This window comes from Bos taurus, chromosome 23 (genome assembly GCF_002263795.3).
Source record: "Bos taurus isolate L1 Dominette 01449 registration number 42190680 breed Hereford chromosome 23, ARS-UCD2.0, whole genome shotgun sequence".
NCBI lineage: Eukaryota > Metazoa > Chordata > Mammalia > Artiodactyla > Bovidae > Bos > Bos taurus.
The window spans coordinates 20407560-20434591 of NC_037350.1; the positions used below are offsets into that span (position 1 = coordinate 20407560).

At 42.9% G+C, this 27032-nt stretch overlaps 1 protein-coding gene across 1 annotated transcript in view; it reads right to left on the reverse strand.

Moving 5' to 3' along the window:
* Window positions 1-10661: 10661 nt before the first annotated feature.
* Window positions 10662-27032, reverse strand: part of TNFRSF21 (TNF receptor superfamily member 21) — a 63837-nt gene continuing 47466 nt past the window's right edge. Inside the window, exons 5-6 of the mRNA NM_001076911.1 lie at window positions 13639-13867; window positions 10662-12073 (exon numbers count right to left, since the gene is read on the reverse strand). Coding sequence (NP_001070379.1) covers window positions 11844-12073; window positions 13639-13867 — 459 coding nt within the window. The 3' untranslated portion in view covers window positions 10662-11843. The remainder of the gene's footprint in view (window positions 12074-13638; window positions 13868-27032) is intronic.

Here is a 27032-nt window from a genome sequence, read left to right on the forward strand (position 1 = left end):
TGTGGTTCAAATGCATCCTCTTGGAGAGAAATGAGTCAGAATCACAAGAAGCAGAGATGTGTGTGTGTCTATGTGTGTGAGCATGTGTGTGACTCTTGTTTGCAGAGGTGATTCCTACACAGAGGTGGCATTCATGTGCCCTCCCCGGGCAGCCGCAGCCCTGGTTGGAGCCAGGACTCTGCCTCGGCCAGGGCTGAGAATGGGACGGTCCTCAGGGGATCCAGAAGGATGGAGTTGGAAAGGATTTAGCAAGACTTGCCCACTCTGCAACCATTGCCCGATGGAGAATGAGGAACTGGAGATGATGCTTCCCAGGTGGCACTAGTGGTAAAGAACGCATCCGTCAATGCAGGAGACATGAGACACGGGTTCGATCCCTGGGTCAGGAAGAGCCCCTGGAGAATGAAATGGCAACCCGCTCCAGTATTCTTGCCTAGAGAATCCCATGGGTAGAGGGGCCTGGCATGTTACAGACCATGGGGTCGCAAAGACCTGGACGCGACTGAGTGACTTAGCAGGCAGGCACAATGACACTGAGCCAAAACCAGACTCTGACTGAGTGAGAAAGTCAGCTCAGACTCTGTTCCTGACCTGCATGGGGTGGGGTAGAGATGCCCACCAGGGGCCTTTGTCATCTCTAAGACACCACCAATGACTGAGAGAAGGAGGCATGTGGCTCACTCTCTCGTTAAGTCACCCTCCCAGGCTTGGCAGCACACAGCGTCTTTCCAAAACTTGCCCCTAGAAGCTGGCAGTGGAATTTCTCCTCTGTGGCTCCATGTGAAGGAGCCAGAAAAAGTTAGAGACGGTTTTGAGGAGGGCAGTGAAAGAACAGGAGGAAGTAAGGGCTGCACAGAGAGAAGGGGTGTGAGATGAGCCACAAGGAAGCTGAGGTCAACCCTGGGCACATGATAGCAGAGGCCAAGTTGAACAATGCCTTGTCTCGTCTCAGCAGGGGCGGAGAGCCGGATCAGGCAAGTTCTGGGAATGGCCTCTGAACACTCCAGCCTGATGGATCCTTTGGTTCCTGGGACCTGGAAGTGGCGGGTGAGGGGACGGGGTGGAGGCAAAGCTGGCGGTAGGATGAGTCCCAGGCACACCCAGTCGGGGTCCCCGGGGAAATCATCCTTCCTAAGGAGGCTGCTGTCACTGCACCTGGGGGCCCAACGTCGGACTAGGACCCCTCCTTCGGGACTTCTCATCAACCTTTGGCCTGAACTTGCCTAAGACCAAGACATCCTGTGCCTCAGCCAGCCTAATCCTCCTGAAAAATGCTTTCATCTCACCCCTCCCTGGATCAGATCACTCTCCTGGCTCCTGACTGCCTCCTGTTTCAAGTCTCAACTGCTCTGTCCCCTGGCAGGTACCCCCCAGTCCACCCCCTGCCTCCTTGGCATCCTCAGATCCCACCCCTCCCTGCACACCTACTCTGCTTGCTCATTCCTGACTGCCTCTCCCCATCTTCTTTTACCCAGGACATCCTGTCTTCTTTTCTTCCTGCCTAAAAATAATCGGCTTATCCATCCCAGGATGGCTTGCACTGACTTCTCCCATGAATCCTGCTACTTTACCAATTCACATAGAACTCTCTCTTCTCAAAATGTCATTGCAACAATCCAGCACATACCTGGGAATGCAGACTGTGCTCTGGGAAAAGCCCACGTTGACTCCTGGGAAGCGAGATGAAGAGTCAGTGGTCTGACTCCCAAGTCTTTTGGGCAGGTTCACTTGGGGCATCCAACAGCCTGTATGACACCTTTGTGCCCATTAGAAAGGGGTGCCCCTAGACTTCCTGGTGGTCCAGTGGTTGAGATGCCTCCTGCCAACACTGTTTCGATCCCTGGTCCAGGACGATCCCACATGCTGGAGGGCACATAAGCCTGTGTGCCACAACTACAGAAATCCACATGCCCGAGAGCCCGCGCTCCACAAGAGAAGTCCCTGCAATGAGAAGCCCTCACACCACAACCGGGAGTGGCCTCTGCTCACAACTAGAGAAAGCCCATACAGCAATGAAAACCCAACGCAGCCAAAAATAAAGAAAGAAAGTGGTGCCCCTATTTGTACACTGGTACACAGAAGGCCTGGTGCCAATCCCTGGCCTGCCGCCCTAGCAGTGTACCCTGCGGCAAGTCCTCAATTTCTATCAGTCTCAGTTCCTCATCTGTGAAAAGGAGATAATAGTGCCTACCCCACTGGGCGGTTCTAAGAATTAAGTAAGAAAACTGATACAAAGTGCTCAGCATTGCAAGCATGGATCTGTCCTGTCGGGTGTTACTGTCAGGAGCCGTCACTGCCTCTTTGATGAGCTACCTCCAGAAAGAGGAGAGGCATCAGTCATTTCTCAAGACGGCCACTGTTACATCTGCCTCCCTTTCTTCTTTTTCCTTTGCCGTCATATCACCGCATCTCATGATGGGCAACTTGAAAGACCCTGGAGCCAAAAATAGTATATCTGAGGAGTCAGGGGATCAGATTTAGCCTAAGGTAATCCAGGCTTCAGGTATACAAGAGAGAGAAAAAGTTAACCTCTAAAATGGGAGAAAGGGAGTGAGAACGTTGTCCCTAAAGCCAGTATTCAAGAACAGGAAGGTAGGAGGACTTCTCAGTTGTGAGACCATCTCTTCCAGAATAAATCATCCATGAACTGAGCCAGGGTTCAGGACAACCAGGATTCAGACTGAGGAGGAAGCCGGAAACACAGGGACAGTTGCGCTGATCACAGTATATATGTGATGCCTTCCTTGTCAAGTATCCAACACATTAAGACATATATACATATGCGGTTAGTGCATCATTCAGCTTGGTAAGCTACTTTATCAGAACAGACCTCATATTCTCAATGAGGATTTATTTTGTATTTTTTATTATGAATAAACAAAAGCAAAAAAGTTTCATAAACCCCAGGGTATTCATTACCCAGATTCAACAATAGTCCACTCATGACCAGGGTTATTTCATGGATAGTCCACCCTCTCTCTTCCCAAACCCACATTATTTTGAGGCAAATCCAGAAACACTATCATTTCTGATGAGAATTTTTTTTAAGGAAAGGGAGAAGGGACATATACCATTTACAAACATTAAAGCAAAGCATACGTGGCACTGAAGAGACAGGATGAGCACAAAGTGACTAGTTGTACTCCTTTTAAACTGATTTTCCACTCTATATGTACACCCTGTATTTATTTACTAATTTTTTTTTTTTTTTTTTGTCCATGCCTCTTGACTTGCTGGATCTTAGCTCCCCAACCAGGGATTGAACCTGGGCCACAGTAGTGAAAATGCCATGGCCCGGTCTGTGGCTGAGTGTGGCTGAGTTTTGAAGAGTAAGAATGAATTAGCCAATAAAGCAGATGGAAGGCAGTGGAGAATGCAGGAGGATTATTTTAGGCAGAAGAAGCAGCCTTGACAGAGGTCTATGAAGAAAATTTGGGGTCTATTTGGGAAACTACAAAATGTACCATGTAGCTGGACCAATAAATTTGAGTGGCTAGAGGGGGAGAACAATAAGGATTGTAAATGTCGAATTAAACACAGTACAGTCCTTGGAGGACAGTATGGATTGGTTGGGGTGGGGACTGGTTGGATTAGAGCTGGTGGGAGAAAGGAGGCCTGCCACGATGGAGACACAGCTAGGATGCACTCTGCAAGCACCTGGAAGTCTTTCCAACTTCCACAGCATCTCCTGGGAAAACATGCTCCCAAGACTAGCATATCTCTTTGCTGGTTTACTAAAGACCTCCTCCCACAAAGATTTTCCTTGATAAAGAACCAACTTGTCGAAGTAGGCATAAGACCCAAGCAGGCACATTTATTTTGTTTGCAAACATTTGTTTTCCCTGAAAACATTTTCAAAACAGAAGCTGGACAAGATCTTATTATTTTTATCTATTTCTTCCACTTGGAGCAATAAAACAGATGTTAATTGGGATGTGTGCTCAGTCGCTTCAGTTGTGTCTGACTCTTTGCAGCCCTATGAACTGCAGCCTGCCAGGCTCCTCTGTCCGTGGGATTCTCCAGGCAAGAATACTGGAGTGGGTTGCCATGCCCTTCTCCAGGGAATCTTCCCGACCCAGGGGTCAAATCTGCGTCTCTTATGCCTCCTGCATTGGCAGGTGGGTTTCCTACCATTAGCTGAAAGGCAGTAATATAGATAAACCACTTTTATGGTGGTTGTTTTGATTAGATTGACTGTATCTGCATTGCACCTGTGGAAATATATTTGGAAATAATCACTTCGTAGTCTAAGAATTGTTTAATCACGTAGCTGAGGCTTTCGGTTAGATCTGTAGAACTTGAAATCTAGAGGTGACCAGTTGACCACTGGACTGGAGTATGTAGATAATCATTCACCATGGAATCATCTATTCTATCATTACTGCCCCAATTTGCTCAGCAGTTAAAAATTTCACACTTTGCACTTGAGTTGTTGCACTTGACTGCTTTTAGAGCTCAAGGGCTAGATGGATGTTTTTAAGTTTCACGGGTCATGAATCTGAATGCCATGAAGTATGCAGTAGAGTGTTTTGGAGTGAGAAATGTGATTAAATGACCTCTAATGTTCCTCCCATTTACATAATACTCTAGTCCTTGGACCATAGAGATCTGGAGCTATGAAATTTAACTACATATGTTGTTTTTTAAAATTATCACTTTTGATGTTCCTTAAAAAGGAAAAGGCTAATTTCTACCTAAGAATCCTAGTATGGTCAAAGAGAGACCGTATACCGTGGGACAGGCGGTGTTTTGATGGACACCCTCCCCTTGGGGGGCTGGCAAGGAGAGTCAGAAGTGGGTTGGGGTTAGAATTAAACTAAATTTCAGAAAGATGACTCAATGACCAGTTAGGTGGAAGTGTTCATACTGAGTTCTAGTTTCATATTTTATGAGCTGTGGATTCAGGGACCACCAAGAATCTCATTCCAGAACAGTTCCACTTTCCCTGCATCCAGCTGTGACTTCATCTGCACTCATTTGCTCCCCCTTTGAATCAGGGGCTCACTCACCCATCTTCCTCATTTCTGGTGATTTTTATGCTGATTGTATTGTCTTGCTTGGTTCTGTGAGTGTCTGTTCACTCACCTCTCACCTTCATCCATAATGGCAATTGTGCCCCCAACTTGAGGGCTAAATCTGATCTTGGAAGAAGTAGGTCTATTTGGGGAGTACTTAGGGCTTCCCTGATGACTCAGCAAGTAAAGAGTCCATCTGCAATGCAGGAGACACAGGAGATGCAGGTTTGATCCTTAGGTCAGGAAGATCCCCTGAAGGAGGAAATGGCAACCCACTCCAGTACTCTTGCCTGAAAAATTTCATGGACAGAGGAACCTGGCAGGCTACAGTCCAAAGGCTGCAAAGAGTTGGACATGACTGAGTGACTGAGCACACACACAAAGCATGTATTGAGCTTAAAATCCCTATTTTTTCAATCTCCCCACTCTCAAATCATCATGAGGGGGGCTTCTACTCCTATTTCCAATCTTTGAAGGGCTGCATGCGCCATCCATGTTGCTGGCCTTCTAGGTACTAACATCCTGCCCTCTGGGCATTGACTCACCTCCCACTGTGCTGCTGCTGGTGGCCACCACTTAATTTTAAACTGGTCAGCCTTGAAAATTGTCCTTGACCCACCAAGTTCTTTTCTAGATCCTTGGGACACAAACCCTCTGGGACCTGCCTCCAACTATTTCTCCCAGCTGGGCTCCTACATGAACTTTCAGATTGTCTTGACTCAAGCTAGGCTCATAATCCATAGTCCATAATTCCCTAGTCTGTCCCACCCACTGCCAAGCCTACGACCCTGGACTTGGTTTCGGGCCAAGGAGAAAGTGAAGGTGAAATCTCTGGCTCTGCTAGAGCCTTTCCTCAGTTATCAGCTCCACATTGTCACTTTCTAATTGCTTTTCTCTCATCTCAATTTTCTTTCTAGTATGTCTGAATCCTGGTCTCTGACCCAGAGCCTGACCTGACCATGGTAACAATGTCTGTCTTATGTCTCTTGCTTCCTTGGAACTCTCAGAGCCTCCTTAGCCCTGGGATACTACCTTACTCTGATAGAGAGCACAGATGTGCTCAGACCTTCCTGATCTTTTTTCCTTTGCCAGGTCTTAGCTGCGGCAAGCAGGATCTTTGATCTTCACTGAAACACACAGAAATATTTTAGTGGTGGGGCCTTCATTATGGCATGCGGGATCTTTAGTTGTGGCATGTGGGATCTAGTTCCCAGATCAGGGATTGAACCCAGGTCCCCTGTATTGGGAGTGTGGAGTCTTAGCCACTGGACTACCGGGGAAGTCCCAGACCTTTCTGGTCTTAACCAACAGCAGCTGTAGGTTAAGGACTTCTGATCCCAAATCCAGTGTTCTTTCCAGGATGCCACAATGTCATGATTCATATCAGTGCCCTAACCTCCCACCTGAAAACCACAGGCTCCCTGGATGATATCCAAGGTTCCGTACAAAGGTAAGGACTTTACAATTTTGCTAAAAAAAAGATTGGATTTACTTTTCTCAAGTTGAGGGCCAAGGTAGGTTAGCTGCTGCATCTACAGGACTGGACAATGAGATTGACACCCTAGTGGTCCAGGGGTTGCAAAAGTCTGAGATTCTACGATTAAATCAGTGCAGCTTTTATGTCTCATGATATCTTACTTCATTTCTTTGAAAATTGGTAAACCTTCAGTCAAATATATATGGAAACATAAATCAGAATAACATCACTTCCCAAGTGTTTTTGTTTAATTATGCATTCATAACATCCCTTCCTAAATATTCTTGATTAATCATACCTTATATATTATGCTTAAAGCCACAAGAATTGATTAGTTGCAGGTGGGTTCATCAGAGCAATTAAGCCATAAATTGTTGCCCCAACTGGACTTGATAGTGTATACATTCCTAACAGTTATATAACACGTTAAAGCAGGGTTATGGGTCCTAAAGGGTTTCCCAGGTGGCTCAATGGGTAAAGAATCTGCCTGTCAATGCAGGAAATGCGGGTTCAATCCCTGAGTCAGGAAGACCCCCTAGACGAGGAAACGGCAACCCACTCCAGTATTCTTGCCTGGAAAATTCCATGGACAGAGGAGTCTGTCTACAGTCCATGGGGTCACAAAGAGTCAGACATGATTGAGCATGCGTGCTCTGGGGCCTAAAGCAAGTCTGCAGAGTTGAGTGCAACTGGTGACAGCAAGATTCCCAGGTTACCTCCCTGTAAGATTTACCCATCAGATCTGGGGTAGGGCTTTAGAAGCACACTCTTGATTCACTCTTATATCAGCAGTTGTCCAAGCTGAAAACATCAGGATCTCCTGGGGAGCTTTCAAAAACACCCCATCCAGGGATGGGATGTCTGGGTCCCATCCCTGAGATTCTGACATAAATGGTCTGGAGTTTAGCCTGGGCATTACATTTCTCAAAGCTCCCCTGGCTGATTCCAGTTGCTGTAGGTTCTGACCAGGATTGCCTGACTCTGGAAATCTCTTTGGATCATCTCTCCTGTGGAGTTGGTATAAACTTCTCTCATATAAGTGCTATTCTTTGTAAGCTTCCTTGAAACCAAAGCTTAATCTAAGACTGCTCAATGTGATCTGGTGGCCGGCAGCATCCGAGTCCAGGTACCTACCCCACCCCCAACAGCTGAAACAGAATCTGCACTTTAACAAGATCTCCAAGTGTTTCATTGCTTATTAAAGTTTAAGGAGCACAGCAAAGTGGCCTCAAACTACGCATTTCTAAAAGCTCCCAGATGGTGTAGTTGGCTGGTCTCTGGTCCACAGAGTCAAGAATCTAAACCACTTTTGTCAATGTGGCCCAATGAGGGTGTTCAGAAAAATTATGGGGGAAGCTCATTTTCCATGTCACCACAAATCTCCTGAATCATACTGTCTGGAAATCTGCCTTGTTAACAACCTGCTCATTCCAAGATAATGCTTGCTTACACAAGAGGAGCACTGAGGCACAGCCAACGTCTCCCGAGAGTGGGAACCATTCTCTCCTTTGAAAAACCAGCCCTCTCTAATTGTTTCAAAGCTCCCCTGCATTTAGCCTAAATTGGCCCACAGGAAACAGCATGACTCTCTAAAGAAAAATAAACTGTCCCTTCCTTAGCCTTTCAGATTACTCAAGATAGTGTTTCTCTTGCCTCCATGGATCTTCATCAAGTGTAGATTTCCCAACAATTGCTCCCCTTCCTGTTTCTTACTCTCCTGTCTATTCCCCTCATCCCTACACTGGAGACCTTCCAGTTTCCCAGACCCCTCAAAGTAAGGCAGCTCCAACCAGAGAGAAAACCTCCAAGGTGAGCAACGTAGTATACGAATCATATCATCATTAACTCTGACCAGAACAAGCTGTTTTTTAATAGTGCAACTAGCCTTAGCTTTTTTTTTAAGAATAGCTATATATGTCGTATTAATTCAATATTAACCTTCTGAAATCCCCAAAAGATGGGGTATATGTATACATATAGCTTATTCACTTTGCTGTACAGTAGAAACTAACAACATTGTAAAGTGAAGTGGCTCAGTCGTGTCCGACTCTTTGCGACCGCATGGACTGTAGCCTATCAGGCTCCTCCGTCCATGGGATTTTCCAGGCAAGAGTGCTGGAGTGGATTGCCATTTCCTTCTCCAGGGGATCTTCCCTACCCAGGAATTGAACCCAGATCTCCCGCATTGCAGGCAAACGCTTTACCAGGGAACATTGTAAAGTAACTATACTCAAATAAAAATTAATTTTTAAAAAATGTTAAACTTCTGTTTAACCACAATTCCTATGTTCCTTTCCCCTTGCGTCACCAACAGCTGTCAGCCTATCGCTATACTTTCATAATTATTTATTCAGGTTAAGTATAACATTTCTCCCTACAGTGAAAAAGTGAAATTGTTACTCACTCAGTCGTGTCTGACTCTTTGCAACCCAATGGAATGTAGCCCGCCAGGCTCCTCTGTTCATGGAATTCTCCAGGCAAGAATACTGAAGCAGGTAGCCATTCCTTTCTCCAGGGGAACTTCCCAACGCAGGGATCGAACTTGTGTATCCTGCACTGCATATTCTTTACTATCTGAGCCACCTTATTCATTCAACTTAAGTATAGCATTTTCCCCTATAACCCAGATACATTTCATCACCGTGATCTCTGACAAATGTGTACTGGTTCAGGTTCTAATACTGAAAAAACAGTCTCCAGATTCAAGTTCAAGTCTGATCTCTACAGCTCTTCTGTTGGTCCTTAAGCAAGTTCCTTAGCCTTTAAAATAAAGCCTACTTTTCATCTATAAAAAGGCATAATAGCTCCTATCTTATAGGATAAATGTGAGAAGTCACTGCAGCCTACCAGGCTCCTCCATCCATGGGATTTCCCAGGCAAGAGTACTGGAGTGGGTTGCCATTTCCTTCTCCACAATAAAGTATAAAGCTGTGTAAATAATAAACAAAAGCATCCCCAAGCTATGAAGAATTTACAAATTTAATAACCACAATGCTGACTCATTCATTCATGTCTTCCACCCCCACATAAAGTAAACAGTGCTCCTGAAATTTTATGAGAAACAAACAAAAATCTGTCTCTACTACCATCCAGGACCCATTCTGGTTTAGCTTTTCCTTTTGTGAAGAGTTTCTGTGCTCTGTTGACAAAAGAGGAAGGGAAACCTGGCCCAAGAGCCGTGAAACCAAATCGCAGGATGGCTCTCTAGAAACCAGCCACATGGAAGTAGACAAAAGCAGAAAACCCCTTTCATGTCACTGACATGGGTGTCAAAGTGTTCAGACTGGGTATATACTTCCAATTTCTTACTTAAAGAGGAACTCAAAGTTGCTGAGGGTTCTGACTGTGAGAATTCCGTAGAGCCAGGGTTCCCAAGCTAAGGGGGATATGCAGGGAAATGTAAACTATAACATAATAGATGAAATGGAAAGTAATATGTCCCAGCCACATAAGATGCCATACTTCCCAGAAAGTTCCCCATAGTTATTCAGGGGCAATGGGGCTTCATATAGAAGTCTGTGAACTTGTATAGATCCACCCACGAGTGTTAGTTTCCTAGATGGAAATGAGTAAGAAGCATAGAGTCCAAGGCCTAGTCAGCAATTAAACCTCTCCACCTCCAAATCCTCACTTCTTAAAGTAGAGACAATTTCAAAAGCACAAGCCTCAGATTCATCTCCACAAAACTAGGAAACGCTTGGTCACCTTCAACGCTTGGAAGTCTTTGTCTATGAAATTTCCAGGTGCCTTTTCAAACACAAATCTTTGCTAATATGCATGATTCACAAATTAGAAAGGCTGAAGTTTTTATTTTTTTAATTTTTGAAATGCTTTTTTCTTTCCTTCTTGGGTCGTGTTGTGTCTTAGCTGCCTCACATGGGTCTTTCGTCGAGGTACGCAGACTCTCCGGTTGTGGCGAGTGGGCTCTCTAGTTGTGGCCCACGGGCTCCAGAACACGTGGGCTCAGCAGTTGCAGCATGGGGGCTTAGTTCCCCGACCAGGGATCAAACCCAGGTCCCCTGCATTGCAAGGTGGATTTGTAACCACTGAACCACCAGAGAAGTCCCTAGAAAAGCTGAAGTTTTTAGAATATACTTTTCTAAGAGACTGATTAAAGAGTTCTGCCTTGAACACACAGATAAGACAAGGATTAAATATACTTCAACTACTCAAGTAACAAACACCTAATATTTATTAATAAATTAGTACACTTGAAGGCATTTTTCTGATATCAGTCCCTCACCATTATACCCACAAACCCCACCCACACAAAGGGAGTCCACACCACCTCTGCTAGAATCCATCAACTGAGCATCAGACAGCACGTCTATAAATGGGAGCAGAGTTGCAAATATATCAGTAAGAGTTCTTACAGCTGCAGCCATTTTTAATTAAAGTGATTGAATGAAGGAAACCCACCAAGACCAAGGCCTTGAGGGCAGACTGGACCTATTGACTATGTGTGTATAAAAAACAAGACATCTTGTCAAGCAAAGCTGGGCAAATTCCCTTTGGAAAAGGTGCCGGTTGTCACCAGCACTTCAATTGTGACTTTCCAAAGTGCAGCAATAGGTTCCAGAACAGCTCAATCCCTAAATGATGAAGTTCAAGTTCTTTGGTGGCCTGGTTGTCAAGCCACTCGAATAGTAAAGTCGTGATGGCTTGTGAGGACTTCATGTCTCCAGCCCAGAGCAGATTAGCGTAAGGGGAGCACAAGTAATCAAGCATTCAACACGGTGTCCAGGTGAAAACCATACAATCAGCAACAGTGTGGTCAAGTTTCAGCCATGAATATGAACTATCCAAAAAGGCATATTAAAAAGATAACTCAAAATCTAATTGCATTACAGTAACTCAATGGGGTCTTACATTTCTCAAACCCTTAAGAAAATCCATAAATGACGAATAATAAAATAGTAATAATAAAAGCAGAAGTGGATTTTGAGACACAAAGACGGCTTATAGCATTCATAAGATGCCATGACACTTTTGAGAAGTTAAGAGCCTCACAATCCAGTGTGTGAGAAAAGCCACACTGCCTTTGTGGTTCATTAAGTGAATTTAAAGTGCACAGAACAATTTTGAGAATACATACAAAGGCAAAACAGAGAAAATAGGGAACCTAAAAAAAAAACTTCAGTGGTGGATATTCTGAAACAGTCGAAAAGGCTTATATGCTAATTTCCCAGATGGGTTTTTAAAAAGAAAGAACTCAAAACACTGGCCATATACTCCGTTAAACACACACGCGCGCACACACACACCAAAAAAATAAAAATTAAAAAAGAAAAAAAAAACCACCACCCTGCCACTAAATTGAGTAATTTCCAGAGTGCAGTATTCCTCATGTTCTACAACAGGTCGGGAAGGTGACTATAAACAGAGTCCAGGAGGGTCTGGCTGGCTTCCTGGCTCTTGACTCCAATGATCTCAAAGAGCCGATCCAGCTTGTCCTCGGCCTGCGGAGTTTCTTCAATCACCCGCAGCTCCTCAGGGTTCAGGATGTGGAGCATGTCATCAAAAATAGGCTGCAAGTCGCAGGGGTCCAGGCGCACCTGCCGCAGCACTGTGTCCTTCTTTTCTGCAGGGAAGAGAAGGGAGAGGACAGCTGTAAAGGGACCGCGTTAGGGAACAGGAGGGTTAAGGTGACAGTGATCCCCTCCCCAGGCTGTCCCCACCCCTGACAAGGTGAGGGAGTGAAGCTCTGGCACATTGTAAACAACACGGTGGGTTTTGCCAATATTGTGCATAAGATAACAAGCAAGACTGGCCTAAGGATATGCTTGATTGGGTTGTTAATGGAACATGACATTTTGCCTGGACTCAAGTGACTTCTAAGTTCTTCCAAAACTCAGGAGGATGCTGAAATACTTAAAAAAACTTAAAAGAAAGAAATGTCACTACTTTTCCCATCTGTAGTGTGTGTTAGGAAGCAAAGATCAGCCCAGTCTTTCCCCCACAAACATTCCAAGTTAATAATCAGCTCATCTGACTTTCTAATTACACTGTTATATTTTGGGCTTCCCTGATAGCTCAGTTGGTAAAAGAACCTGCCTGCAGGAGACCCTGGTTCAATTCCTGGGTCGGCTACGCACTCCAGTATTCCTGGGCTTCCCTTTGTGGCTCAGCTGGTAAAGAAACCACCTGCAATATGGAAGACCTGGGTTCTGGGTTCGATCCCTGGGTTGGGAAGATCCCTTGGAAAAGGGAAAGGCTACCCACTCCAGCATTCAGGCCTGGAGAAGTACATGCGGTCGCACAGAGTTCAACACGACTGAGCGACTTTCACTTTGTTATATTTTAAAAGTAAACTTCTAAGAGCCAAGGCACATAAATAAAATAATGCTTTGTTGGGTCATATCTTAAAATGGGGTAAGAAACTAAACTATTATTACCATTATAAAATGTATTCTCTAAAAGATGATATGTACCAAATTACAAACTAAAATATAAATCTTTATAAGAATAAATATATGACTATATAAAATATAAACATGTAAAATAGAATATATTTTATAAATATGTAAACTATAACATAAAATATAGCCCTTTCAGTAAAATATAACTGGTGTTACCCAAACTAGGAAATTTCTAACAAAAGTCAGTCATCAATATAGTATACCTGTTAATTCCCTACCCTGCTATTCAGAACTGCAAGTAGCAGATTATTTACCAAAAGCGTCAGTCCAGAATCTTTAAAACATTATTTGCAACCAAGCTTAATAGAGCGAATTTTAATGTGAGTCAATAAAACCTATACTCCAGACTCTCAAGATAAGTTATACTTTAAATCCCTGTGTTCTACAAGCCTGGTAAATAATTTGCAAAAAGGAAAAAAGAAAACCCTGCCAGACTACACGTTATCGGACTTTCCCCGAAACACTTGATAACATCATGAGGACTAAGGGTGACTGATACTCCTGGACACAGGCTCCCAGCCAGACAGGAGGGGCTGTAAAGATTTTCCAGGCAGGTCCCGGGTGGGTAATGATGTAGTTTCTCACAGGCTAGCCTCACCTCAGAGGCCAGAGTAGGTCATTCAGCTGATCCTACTCCTACTGGAACGAGGAACTGATAGAGGGAGAGATCCCAGGGGCTGTTCTGGAGGAGACTTAAGAACGAATGCGGGTTGCCAGCCATCTGTACCTTTGGTTATAAAGGAGCCATTCCTGCTCAGCGCGGAGGACCCGCTGGAAGTGGAGTCACAGCGAAGGAGGGGCTCAGACTCATCCACGAAGAAGCCCTTGTTCTTGTCCAAAGGGGACGGTTCCACTGTCAGGAGCGTGGAATTCTCAAGTTTCGTGTTGGGGCTGGGGATCGGGCTGGGGCCGAGCGGGCTGGGGCTCATGGGGAGAGCCAGCTTGTCAGTGTCCAGCTGTGGGAAGAAACAAACCATTGTGAACTACATAGTCCAAAATTATAGAAATTATAATGGACAAGAATCTGAAAAGGAATATATATATATATATATATATATATATAAAAAACTGAATCACTTTGCTGCACACCAGAAACTAACAGAATATGGTCAATCAACTCTACTTCAACTGAAAACATAAACATAAAATTTTTAATTAAAAAATTATAGAGAAAAATGAAATTAAAAGCCCTTTCCAGACACTTTTTGTTCCACTTAACATTTTATAGAGAAATTCTCCCATTTTGACAGTCCATAACTTACATTATTGCTATCTAGCAATACATACACATACACACAGACTCATAAACCCTTCAAAATACACCTGAGGATTATGTATGAAGATTAAAAATGAGGAATTATGTGTATATCAAGCTGTTACCTCACAGGAGTGTAACTGGACAAGAAAGTGAAAAGGAAGATCCCCAACCTACAATATAATTTTGTACCACTGGAAATAGGTTAGATAATATACAGCATATTCTTGTCTGTTTCGAGATGAATTTGTGTGCCCCTAAAACTCATATGTTGAATTCATAACTCCTGATACCTCAGAACATGACTGACTATTTTGGGAGACAAGACCTTAAAGAGGTAATGAAGGTGCAACTGGGCCCTCATCCAATGTGAACAATGTCCTTGTAAGAAGAGATGAGGACACGGACACACAGAGGGGAAGCCACACGAAGACACGGAGAAGATGGTCATCTTCTGCACACCATAAAGAATCAACCCTACCAACATTTTTATCTCAAACTTCTAATCTTCAGAATTGTGAGAAAATACACTTCGGATGCTTAAGCGTCCCTGTCTGTGATACTTTATCACAGCAGCCCTTGCAAACGAATATACCGTTCTCTTTACAGGTAAGGAAAGAGGCCCAGAGAAGATAAGTGACTGTCTTCAGGGCACTCAGCCAGGAAGTGGCAAAACTCAGACTAGACCCTACATCTCCTGATTCCCATTTCAAACTAGCTCTGGGACTCAACCGTGTGGAGACCAGGTAGGATGATGCCATGGTGGCCAAGTGAGGTATAATTGTGGCTTGTACCAGGATGCACATGGAAGATGGGCAGAAGTGACAAGCAGTATCACCCCATTTTGCAGGTGAAATAACCGAGGCCCAAGAGGGCACACAGATCCTGGGAGAAAGCCAATGTTCAACTCAGCCCAGCTGGTTATCTCTACTTGCCCTTGTCATTTGACACCATAGGTTAGAAATGTGGCAGGTACTGGTGGCATCTCCCAGTCGGTTGACTTATCTTTTTATTTGCTCTTCTGGCTGGGAGGGATATCCGGGAGCCAGGTGGCCAGATGACACAGGGCAGGGTTCAAGGGATGATGTGTGCTCTTCCCAGAGCTATTAATCACCCTCATTATAAACCTCATGACTCGACTCCATGCATGTCAAGCGAAACACTTTCAAGTTCCTCAATCAGGAGGACACTGACCCTCATCTCAAAGCCTGACGCTGACCAGTGGTAAAATGTACAAAGAAAAGCACAACTGCTTCTTTTACAACCTCTGAGCCCAGATAAATTCTTGCAACTGAGTGCAGATTCTGAAGACCTCTGATGATGGCACGTCTAATGTCCCCAAAGCATCTGTCCCCTGTACAAACCACCAACATCCTGCTTCTGCTGCCAGTGCAAGCTTAAGATTTGGGTAACATGCATTCCCACCAGTCCCCTTCTGATCCACAGCCAAGCTTTACAGATACGTTTTTTTTTTTTTTTTAACGTGGACCATTTTTAACGCCTTTAGTGAATTTGTTACAATATTGTTTCTGTCTCATGTTTTGGTTTTTTGGCCTGAGGCATGTGGTATCTTAGTTCCCTGACCAGGGATCTAATCTGTACCCCCTACACTGGAAGAGCAAGTCTTAACCACTGGACCACCAGGGAAGCCCTTATAGATATGCTTTGAAGATCTGAATTCATTAGGCCTTGGCATGCGCCCCTCCTCCTTGAAAATGCACATGGCCATTCATGAACTCAATTAGACAAAGAACACTTGTCTACACTCCAGTACACGGATAATGCAGTCAGCCAATATATAGTGCACTATTCTTGCTTTAAAAAGAAATTCCCACCCACAAGTCACATGCCAACAGACTAAGAAGTCCACCCACCTGTTTCCTGAACTCAGTTCATTATTTAATTTTCCCCCCATTTTTACCAAAGGATCTTATCAGTGGAAATTAAGCACATGATTCCCAACACAATTTGGAAAGATAGAATGCTGGAGCGGTGCTGTCCAATCATTAGCAGTGAGTCGAGTGAATGGGAAAATGCCACTAGGAATGGTTTTAGCATCTCCACAATAGCGCTCACAATCGACTGTTTGACAAGCATCTTTCTAGAAAATCAGTTTTGCTACCAAGTAGAGATATCTGTTACTAGGTACAAGATACACAGTAGTTGGTTGCATTCCAGATTTCTCTAGAGTTACCTGCATTTTTTTGCCTATCAGAAAAAGAAAAAACTGCCCCTAGAAACTTCTTTCCTCCCTTTATTTTCCTGTTGACAATATCTATCAAAATTGGTTTGCAACACTGAAACTCAAACATTGTATTACCTGTGCTTTCTCTAACAAGAAATTGAGGCTTGGACTTGCGTGGTGGTACAGTGGATAGGAGTCCACTGGTCTGGGAAGATGCCACATGCTGTGGAGCAACTAAAGCCTATGCTCGACAAATACTGAGCCTGTGCTCTAGAGCCTGCGAGCCTCAACTCCTGAAGACCAGGCACCTAGAGCTTGTGCAACAAGCGGAGCTACTACAATGAGAAGCCCGAGTACTGCAACGAAGAGTATCCCACGCTCACCACAACTAGAAAGCCCCCATACAGCAAGGGAGACCCAGTGCAACCAAAAATAATAAACAACAGAAAAAGAAATCGGGGCTTCAGGATGTGTGTAATAATTAATTCTTTATCAGTTCAGAAAGTTCATGGTTCAGTATTGAGTTTATAGCAAATAAAGAGCACTTATAAAAAGATTCAGGTACTAAAAAAGAAGACAAATGCTCTAAACAAGAAAGCCAGATGTCTACAGAAACAGGCTATATCCTCCTGGAAAAGATCTGAACATAAACTTATCAAAATATTCACAAAAGAGATCCTGAGTAACTTAGTTTTTCCTTTTTCTTCTTGAAGCTTTCCAAATGCTCTACAGGGACATTAACTTTTTTAAATTAATTCTTTTATTGAAGGATAATTGCTTTACAGAATTTTGTTGTTTTCTGTCAAACCTCAACATGAATCAGCCATAGGTATACATATATTCCCTCCCCTCTGAACTTCCCTCCCATCTCCCGCCCCATCCCACCCCTCTATATTGATACAGAGCCCCTCTACAGGAACATTAATTTTTATAATTAGAAAAACAATGTTATTTTAAAAACACACTCACCACTGGTAAGTGTGTTTTCCCTGTTAACTTGAAAATGTGGCTGTAATAGTTCTTATTTTTATTGATAGCCACGGAACAGGACAGCTGGAAAATCATCTACTTGACTGAGCACCTCTCTATACTTTTCTTAAGCGTTCACAGGTACAAAAGGACAACAGTCCTCCCAACTTATTGCAGCGAGGCAAATACTGACTTAAAGGCCTCTGGGAAAACTTGGCCAGTAAAGGCAATGGATCCACCAGATAGATATTTGAAGTTCCTTTGGAGAAACTTGAATAGTAGAGTTGTTTTTGCTCTATAGCCATGAGGTAATCGTGCTAACTTAGAAGACTCAGTTGAGAAATAAGGGTTAGACAGAAAGACAGACCAAGAAGGGGGAGGGAGCAGGGACTGTGAGGAGAGAGCTTCCCAAGTAGCCCAAATCTATATGGGTCTATGGTGTGAAGCTCAAGACCACACGATTTGACATGACTCCCCTCTTCACATACATACACTACCATAGATGAAGCAGATGATCAACAAGGACCTACCATGTAGCACAGGGAACTCAGTATTCGGTAATAACATCTACAGGAAAAGAATCTAAGCAACAATATCACAATATATGTGGATGTATAACTGAATCACTTTGCTCTACACCCAAAACTATAAACCCAACACCACATTGTAAATCGCTAAACCCCAATGATTTTGGCCAAATGAACCCCAAATGTTCTCCTGATTAGTTTCCATGCAAAGGCACTTTGTCCTTCCAGATACTGTATTTATTGGTCCAAACGGATAAGAAAAGAGAGATAAGTGGTTCACCGTACTTGACACCTGAGTCATACCTAAAGCTTCACTGCTGACTACTTGCCTTTCTGATTTACCAGAACCACTGAGTACAAGGAACCAATCAAAGAGATTAGGTACACAAGCTATTGACTGAGATTTGTGGCCTTGAATGTCTCTGGGTTACAGAGGCTTGGGCAGCGTTGGTGAGAACAACGATGTAACTTGTCCCAGGTAGCACCGGAAAGAGCAAACTCTAGTTTATTCTTGCAACCCACCCCTCCCTCCCTCAACCAGCTCCCCAAATCCACCTGCCCGTTTTGGGTGCGCAGTCAAATCACAACCTGAAACTGAAGCTCAAAACTCACTCCCCTCTTAACACACATACACTACCATAGATGAAGCGGATGATCAACAAGGATCTACCATGTAGCACAGGGAACTCAGTATTCTGTAACAACATCTACAGGAAAAGGATCTAAACAACAATATCACAATATATGTGGATGTATAACTGAATCACTTTGCTATACATCCGAAACTAACACCACATTGTAAATCAGCTATACCCCAATGAAAAATTAACGCTCCTCTTTTAATATCAAACCAAAACTCACTTCCCTGTTGACTGGCCTTTCCTAGGATGATGCACTGTGGAAGCCTGAAGAGTTTCTCCAGCCCCAGGGATGGTGGACCGTGGATGCAGAAGATGTAGTTACGGCGAGGGTGGTAAATCAACAAAACAAGGGTTTGAGAAGACTTTGCTTCTCTCCTGTGATGGAACAGCATCCCTGAGGATACTCTGCAAACATGAAAGGGTGCAGGACTCCAGCCCCAGAAGCCTTCTTTTCAGCATGTTTCATGATCTTCAAAGTCAACTCCTAAGAATCAAAGTCATGCCAATCCTGGAACATCATGGCAAGGGAAGAAAAGAAACCTATGGATAACTAGCTGTGTGGTCTTAGAAAAACCTTGTCCCTTTTCAGACTTGTTTCCTCATTTCTAAAAGAATAAGGTTACTCTAGGTCATCTCTCTTCACATTGTCTCGCTTATTGTTTGTCTCACTACGGCTTTTTCGTTCTCTCCCCTCACCACCTGCAGACCCCCCAGCTCCCTTTCTCCTTCCAAGTTACTCCCACTGGTTCCTCAACTAAGGTTTAGCACTGAGTTATTTTCAATTACTACCCAATTACAATCTCCCCGTGGTTGTACAATCTGTTTTCATAAAACTAATTAACAACTTTGATGCATCAGTGATCTCCTGAAATGAAGCCTTAATTACCCAGCCTGAATGCCCTTTGCCAATCTGCCAAAATGGTTCAACTTAACCCCTTGGCTCCTGGCATCACCCAGTCAGATTCCATAAGACCCTTCTTTCTCCCCTCTGTAGCCAAATATGCCTGATAGGGTTAAGGAGAAAGCACCTTACAATCAAAAGTCTCCCTTCCAACTGAACCTTCCCTCCGGCATCCAATACTTAGAAAGTAGGAAGAATTCTTATGCCACATTTGTGAAAATTTCTATCACTTAAAGATGGTTTTCAAAAACACATTTGCTAAATTCAATGGAAACTAATTGTTATTCCATCTGAGTTGACCAGTTGTTACTCAGCTCCAGTAAACAAAAAAGGACTTAAAAAAACGTCATCATCAATGCTCAGCTAAATGATGCAACACGAATATACAAATCTATTTGATGCTAAGGTAGCTCTTATTAGCTCCATTTTACAGATGAGCAAACCATGGCTCAAAGGGGTTTAAGTAACCTCCCCAAGATGACAGAAGCCACTGTTATTTTCTCCAAAGCTCCAGATGTGATTCTAATGAGCAGCCATGTTTAAAAACAACTGGACTATATGATCATCTTTTACTTTCGTTGTTTGTTTCACTTTTTCTGTTTCATGTTTAGCACTCCCATCTCATTTACGTTCTCCAGTTTCTCTGTCTCTCTTTCATTGTTGTTCTTTTTCAAGCTTTTATCAAGTGTAATAGAAAAGCATTTGTACACACAAATACATAAATAGTATTATAATGTAATATATATTTTAGAAAACTTCTCCATTTTTGTCTAGCTAAAAAATTTATGACATTTTGATTCCACTTGTTTAAGTATGAATAGAATACTAAATTTCTAATTTATATTCACTCAAAATTTTGATACAGTTCCACTTATTCAGACATCTAGTGTTACTGCTAAAAGGCTAGAAAGCTTACTATCTAGTGATTTTAAAAAAAAAATTGAGGTTTGAAACTTCTAATCCAATTCTGAGAATATACAGAAATACTATGTTGTAAAAAAAAAAAACAAACAGGAAATTAACATGTGATACAGTATTATTAACTAAAATACAGATTTTGATCAAATTTCACTAACACAAAAATATGATGTCACAATTACATTTAAAATATATTTTAAAACTGTGGGCTTCCTTGATGTCTCAGTTGGTAAAGAAACCGCCTGCAATGCGGGAGACCCCAGTTTGATTCCTGGGTTAGGAAAGTCCACTGGAGAAGGGATAGGCTACCTACTCCAGTATTCATGGGCTTCCCTTGTGGCTCAGCTGGTAAAGAATCCACTTGCAATGTGGGAGACCTGGCTTCGATCCTTGGGTGGGGAAGATCTCCTGAAAAAGGGAAAGGCTACCCACTCCAGTATTCTGGCCTGGAGAATTCCATGGACTGTACAGTCAAAAGAGTCGGACATGACTAAGCGACTTTCAGTTCAGTTCAGTTCAGTCGCTCAGTCATATCTGACTCTTTGCGACCCCATGAATCGCAGCACGCCAGGCCTCCCTGTCCATCACCAACTCCCGGAGTCCACCCAAACCCATGTCCATCGATTCGGTGATGCCATCCAACCATCTCATCCTCTGTCGTCCCCTTCTCCTCTTGCCCTCAATCTTTCCCAGCATCAGGGTCTTTTCAAATGAGTCAGCTCTTCCCATCAGGTGGCCAAAGCGACTTTCACTTTCACTTAAAATCTGTAGTTGTTTCTTAGAAAGTTAAATGAAGAATTCTCATATAAGTCAGCAATTCCACTTATGCATATGTATCCAAAATAATTGAAATCTGGGAATTAAACAGATACTTGTACACCAATGTTTAGAGCAGCCAATTCCCAATAGTCAAAAGGTGCAAATAGCCTAAATGCCCATCAACAGGCTAATAGTTAAACAAAATGCTGTTTATACATATAGGGAATATTATTCAGATTTTAAAATGGAATGAAATTCTGATACATGCTGCAACATGGATGACCCTTGAAACTGTTAATGCTGAATGAAACAGACCAGACACAAAAGATTAAAAATTACATGATTCTACTGATAAGACACACATAGAATAGGCAAATTCACAGAGACAGAAAGTAGAACAGTAGTTACCAGAGACAGAGGAGCAAAGATCATGTGTCATTATCATTCAATGGGCAGAGAGTTTCAGTTTGGGATGATGAAAAAGTTCTGGAGATGGATGATAAAGGTTCACAGCATTGGGAATAGACTTAATCCCTCTGAATCGTACACTTAAAGATGATTAAAATAGTAATTTCATGTTATGTGTATTTTACCACAAAACTTCAAAAAAAAAGATCAGGTTTGATCTAGTTTCCATCCAAGTTAATCCTCTTTGCTGTGTCATATCACTTGCTGTCTAGACTCACTGTATTTACAGATACTGACAAACCCTGTAAACTCAATACAAAGATATCACATGACCACAGGGAGCTGCTCTGCCCTGTCCATCAGACTGCAGGAGCCAGAGGACCCATAACTCAATGGCAGATCTTGCACCCAGGCTGGATGGCTGCCCGGAGGTAAAGATGAGAGATTATGTAAATACCAGATACTTCAACTGTGGCCAATAACCTTGTTTTCTATTAGAAAATATTTCAGATCCCAACAGACCAGTGACTACTTAAAAAAACACAAATTCAATTTCCACTAAAGGTCTATCTCAAATGAATTACAGTCACAAATAAAGAGATAACTACAACTATTTAAGGATGATGATATTATCTCAAGCTTGTTTCCCCCACTCTCCCAGCTGCCAACATCAAATTAAATTTCATGACCTTTGATAGGTCTACGTAGGTATGTAAGACCGGGTTCTGATAAAAAACGAGCACTTTCCTCCTTACCATACAAGTATCTCCTGATACTGGAATCTATGTGGTTCCTCTGTTTAGAGAAAAGGAATTCAGATAATAAGAAAGGTTTTGTTACCCAAAGTTATGTGGTTCCTGGACTTCAGATCTAAATGAGAGTTCAGATAATGATGGTTACCAGCCCCACCTCCTCAAAATATGTACCTGAATCTATTTAATTCCTAAGTTCAGATACTAAAGAATTCCTGTACAAGATGATTTCTCCCTTAAAAAAAATCCCACCGCCAATAAAAGGGGAAAGTTTCGTTAAAGTCCCTGCTGATAGGAAACAATGACTTTATTTTTCTGAGTGTGAATTCTTGTTTCAATACAATCCAGAGAAAGGGGTCATGAGAAACAGCAGCCAAGTTTACTCAGGAAAAAGTTTTGCAAACATAAAGAAAAAAGAGGAAATTGAGAAGACGATGATTCCTAAACCTTTAAAAGAAAGGTTGGCAGTTCTAACAAATTTGGAGGGAAGTCTTACAGAAAGAAACGTGGAGTGGAAATATACATATACACATACACACACATAAACACAGATAAAGCAAAGATGTCAAAACATAATTGTTCAATCTAGGTGGTAGGTTATGCATGTGCGTTGTACTATGCTTTAATTTTTCTTTGCTTCCTGAGTCTTTTTTTTTAAAGGAAGGACAATAAATGCATAAAGAAGGGCTATGGGCCAAATAACCTGAAGGCAAAAATTCCCCAAACTTTTCCTAAGCTTCTGACTGTTAAGTGCTCTGTCAATCTTCCTTCTTAACTTCTCCCGCCCAGCCCAGATTATAGGAAAGGGAAGCAAAGAGGGGCTTCTATTGCATAACTAGGGGACAGAGCTAACATTTAAATCTAAATCATCAACTGGCAAGCGATGATTGCCACTAAGACACTGGCAATGATTGCAGCTAAGACACTGCAGCCTTAATGCTTTCTAGATCTCCTTTCTAGAGGTCAGGAGATGGAAGCAGCAACAGAAGTACAATGTCAAGATGCCAAGATGTTCAAGGTCCCTGGGAACCCCCGTGCCAGACAACAGAGGTAGCAGAGTTGAGTGAACACTAAAATATGCATTTCCCAGGTGAGCTGCAAGCCAATAGCAAAACGTGTGGAACAAACTCACCCACCCTCAGGAAGCTCTCAGGATTAACTTGACCCAAACATGCCAAAACCACTAGAGTATTATTTTGAAAGACACCCTCAACCCACCCTAGATTGGTCCAAGCACAGAATAATTCAAGAATTGTGTTTCAACTGCAACCTTACTTAAGATTCTATATAAACATCAGCCCAGGTTATATAAGCATCACCAACTCAATGGACATGAATCTGAGCAAACTCCCAGAGACAATGAAGGATAGGGGACCCTGGCGGGCTACAGTTCATGGGGTTGCAAAGAGGAAGACAGGACTTAGCCACGAACAACAACAGGTTAGCTGGCCATGGTGTTTCTCCTTTAAGCATCTCAAGCCCCAGTCAAAGCAGTTGCTATAGTCTTATACATGGTGGTTTAGACCCTAAGTCGAGTCCAGACTCTTGCAACCCCATGGACTGAAGCCTGACAGGCTCCTCTATCCATAGGATTTTCCAGGCAAGAATACTGGAGTGGAGTGCCATTTCCTGCTCCAGGGGATCTTCCTGACCCAGGGATCGAACCCGAGTCTCCTGCACTGCAGGCAGATTCTTTACCAACTGAGCTACGGGCCAGGGAAGCCATCTGTCTATAGCGTATATATACATACCATTTGCTAATCCTGATCTTAAGAGTTCATTTCAAAACTGAATCCCAAGGGCTAAAAAACCAGCCACATTTAAGCCAAGGTGTGGTTGCTAGCCAATCCTTGCCTTAAGCAAGAGAATTTAAGAGAATTGGGCGTGCAGGGTAACAGGCACAGGAAGCCACAAGCAATGCGGTATAAAGCTGCCAGAGCTGGTAAGAACCAGCTGGCTCCGGAGGGAGGCGAGGAGGGCGTGGCCGCCCAGCTGCGGAGCGCGTGTGTGTCTGCAAGCTGTCCAGGCTGCTGACATCAACCCTGAGCTGATTCACCAACCGGCTTTCTCAAAAAACGGAAGTGAGGAGAGTAAGTCAGGGGGGCTCTCTGAGTTCACAGCTGGAGCCAGCTCACAATCAAATACACCGCCCAGCCTTACAAGGGCTCAGCCCCCATCATTACAGGAGGAGTTGGCCCTGTTGGAAACGACAGGGTTCCCTAAACCTCACTCAGTGAGACCTATTGCTCATTAGGAAACCTTTCCCACAAAAAAAAAAAAAAAAGCCTTGGGACTACTCTCATCACGAAAAAAAGACTGCAAGAATCATAAGCTTGCCTTAAGACACGATAGAAGTATCCAACTATATAAAAGGAGGTCCTGTGAATTTATAATTTTCCAGGTACCTGTGTACTTAAGATATGTATGGAGACTTATTGTGCAGTAGCTTTGATCCTTTAATTGGGGTTTATTAATCCTATGGTAGGGTTTCCAGGCGGTGTGCTTAGTCGAGCTCGACTCTTTGCGACCCCATGGACTGTAGCCCACAGGCTCCTCTGCCCATGGGGGTTCTCTAGGCAAGAATACTGGAGTGGGTTGCCACACCCTCCTTCAGGGGATCTTCCCAACCCAGGAATTGAACGCTGGTCTCCCGCACTGCAGGCAGATTCTTTGCCATTTGAGCCACCAGGCAACCCCGCCCTCCCCCTCCCCCCAGGTGGTGCTAGTGGTAAAGAATCCACCTGCCAATGCAGGAGAGGTAAAAGATGTGGGTTTGATCCCTGGATCAGGAAGATCCCCTGGAGGAGGGCATGGCAACCCACTCCAGTATCCTTGCTTGGAGCATCCCATGGACAGAGGAGCCTGGTGGGCCGACTGAGGACTGAAGCGATTTAGCATGCATGCAGACAATCAATCTTATGGTATTGACCCACCCAACCAGAGGCTGAGGTATTGTTCCAAAGGGCCTTTGGTAGCTGCCAGTAAGTTATTTTAATATTTGTCTTAAAGTTAACAAGTATTATAATGAAATAGTCTACATGATGCTAAATAAAGGCTTTAGAATGGTTTTTTTTAGAAGTGTGGACAGAAAATAATTTCATAAAAACACATGACCTTGAAATAAGTAGGCTCAAGCTGATCTTTCTGACTCAAATTCTCTGAACTTCCCAAATCTGATTAAATTAGTGTCACTTAATAAAAATCTTAGTTGAATTTATGCCATTAGAATTAGACTATATGTGGTACACAGTGCATGGTACAGGTGCAAAAGAGAACTCTGAAAGTACTTGCCCCTCACTAATCAATGATGTCAGCTTCTCATTTTCCTTCCAGTGTTAACTGTTACCAACTCCCCATGGATTCTTCCAGAATAGTCTACACTTACACCAATCTGGTAGGTACATATATTCTTCACCCTATTCCAGACCTTCTCTTTCATTCTTTACAATTTTTTTTTACAATATGGTAGCACAGTTTAGGTCCATACTGTTCTGTACCTTTCACTTTTTTGTTTAAAAATGTATCTTGAGGTTAAGCACATAAAGAGCTGACTCACTGGTTTGGATAAATGCATACTGTTCCACTGTATGGATGTTCCAGAGCTTACATAACTAGTTCGCTATTGAAGGGCATTTGTGTCGCCTCTACCTTTTTGTTACTAGCAAGTGATGCTACAATGAATAATTTACCTGAACCATTCTGCACGTATGTAGGATGTATGTAAGGATATACGTAGGATGAGGTGGAGGAGGGGTGGATTGGGGGGTTGGGATTAGCAGATGCAAACTACTACATAGAAAATGGACAAACTACAAGGTCCTATTGTATAGCACAGGGAACTATACTCAATATCCTGTAATAAACCATAATGGGAAAGAATAAGAAAAAGAATGTGTGTGTGTGTATATATATAGAGAGAGAACTGAAACACTTTCTTGTAAAATAGAAATTAACACAACATTGATTTACAATATACCTCAATAAAGTAAATTTTAAAAAAGAACATATGTAAGATGTATTCCTAGGAGTGGGCTCCATGGTCAAAACACGTGTATTTTGGTCCATGCCAGATGGCCCTCCACTGGGGTGGGCTCATGTGGACACCCATTTGCAATGGATACTGTTCCACCTTCTCTATTCCCTTTACAACACAAGAGTGGAGTTATACCTTTCTCTCTCTGCCAGTCTAAGAGGTTAACATTGCATCTCAGTGCAGGTTTCAATTTGAATTTTTCTATTTTGAGCAAGGTTACAAAAAAAAATCCCTATACCTTTAAGAGCCTTCAGGATTTCTTTTCTGTGCACGCGCTTATTCACAAACCATCCATTTTTCTTTTGGATGGTTGGTTTCTTAATTAACTTGCAAAAATCCTTCATTATTAAAGGAAATTAACCCTATATTGCAACTTTCCCAGTTATTATTTTGTCTTTGGTTTGTATATGGTGTTTTCTGGCTCATATACATATTAAGTAATTTAATTTTTCTTGTATGGCTTGTGTGTTTCATATCATTCTCAAAAGACACTTACTTATTGTGTAAATAAATGATTATAAAAACCAAACACTTCCTCCACCTCTTTCCCTAGTACTTTTTTCCCTAAGCCATTTTAATGTTTGGTCGTTTCAGCCTGCCCCTGACTCAGCCCAAACTGTGGCTAAATCAAAGTTTCTTCTGTTACAAAAAAAAAAAAGTAATAGGGAAATTAGAAATGACAGCTGTCTCTCCCTCAAGGAAATGGTGAGGAATAAGCAATTACCAGATGGTGCTAGTGGTAAAGAACCCGCCTGCCAATGCAAGAGACAAAA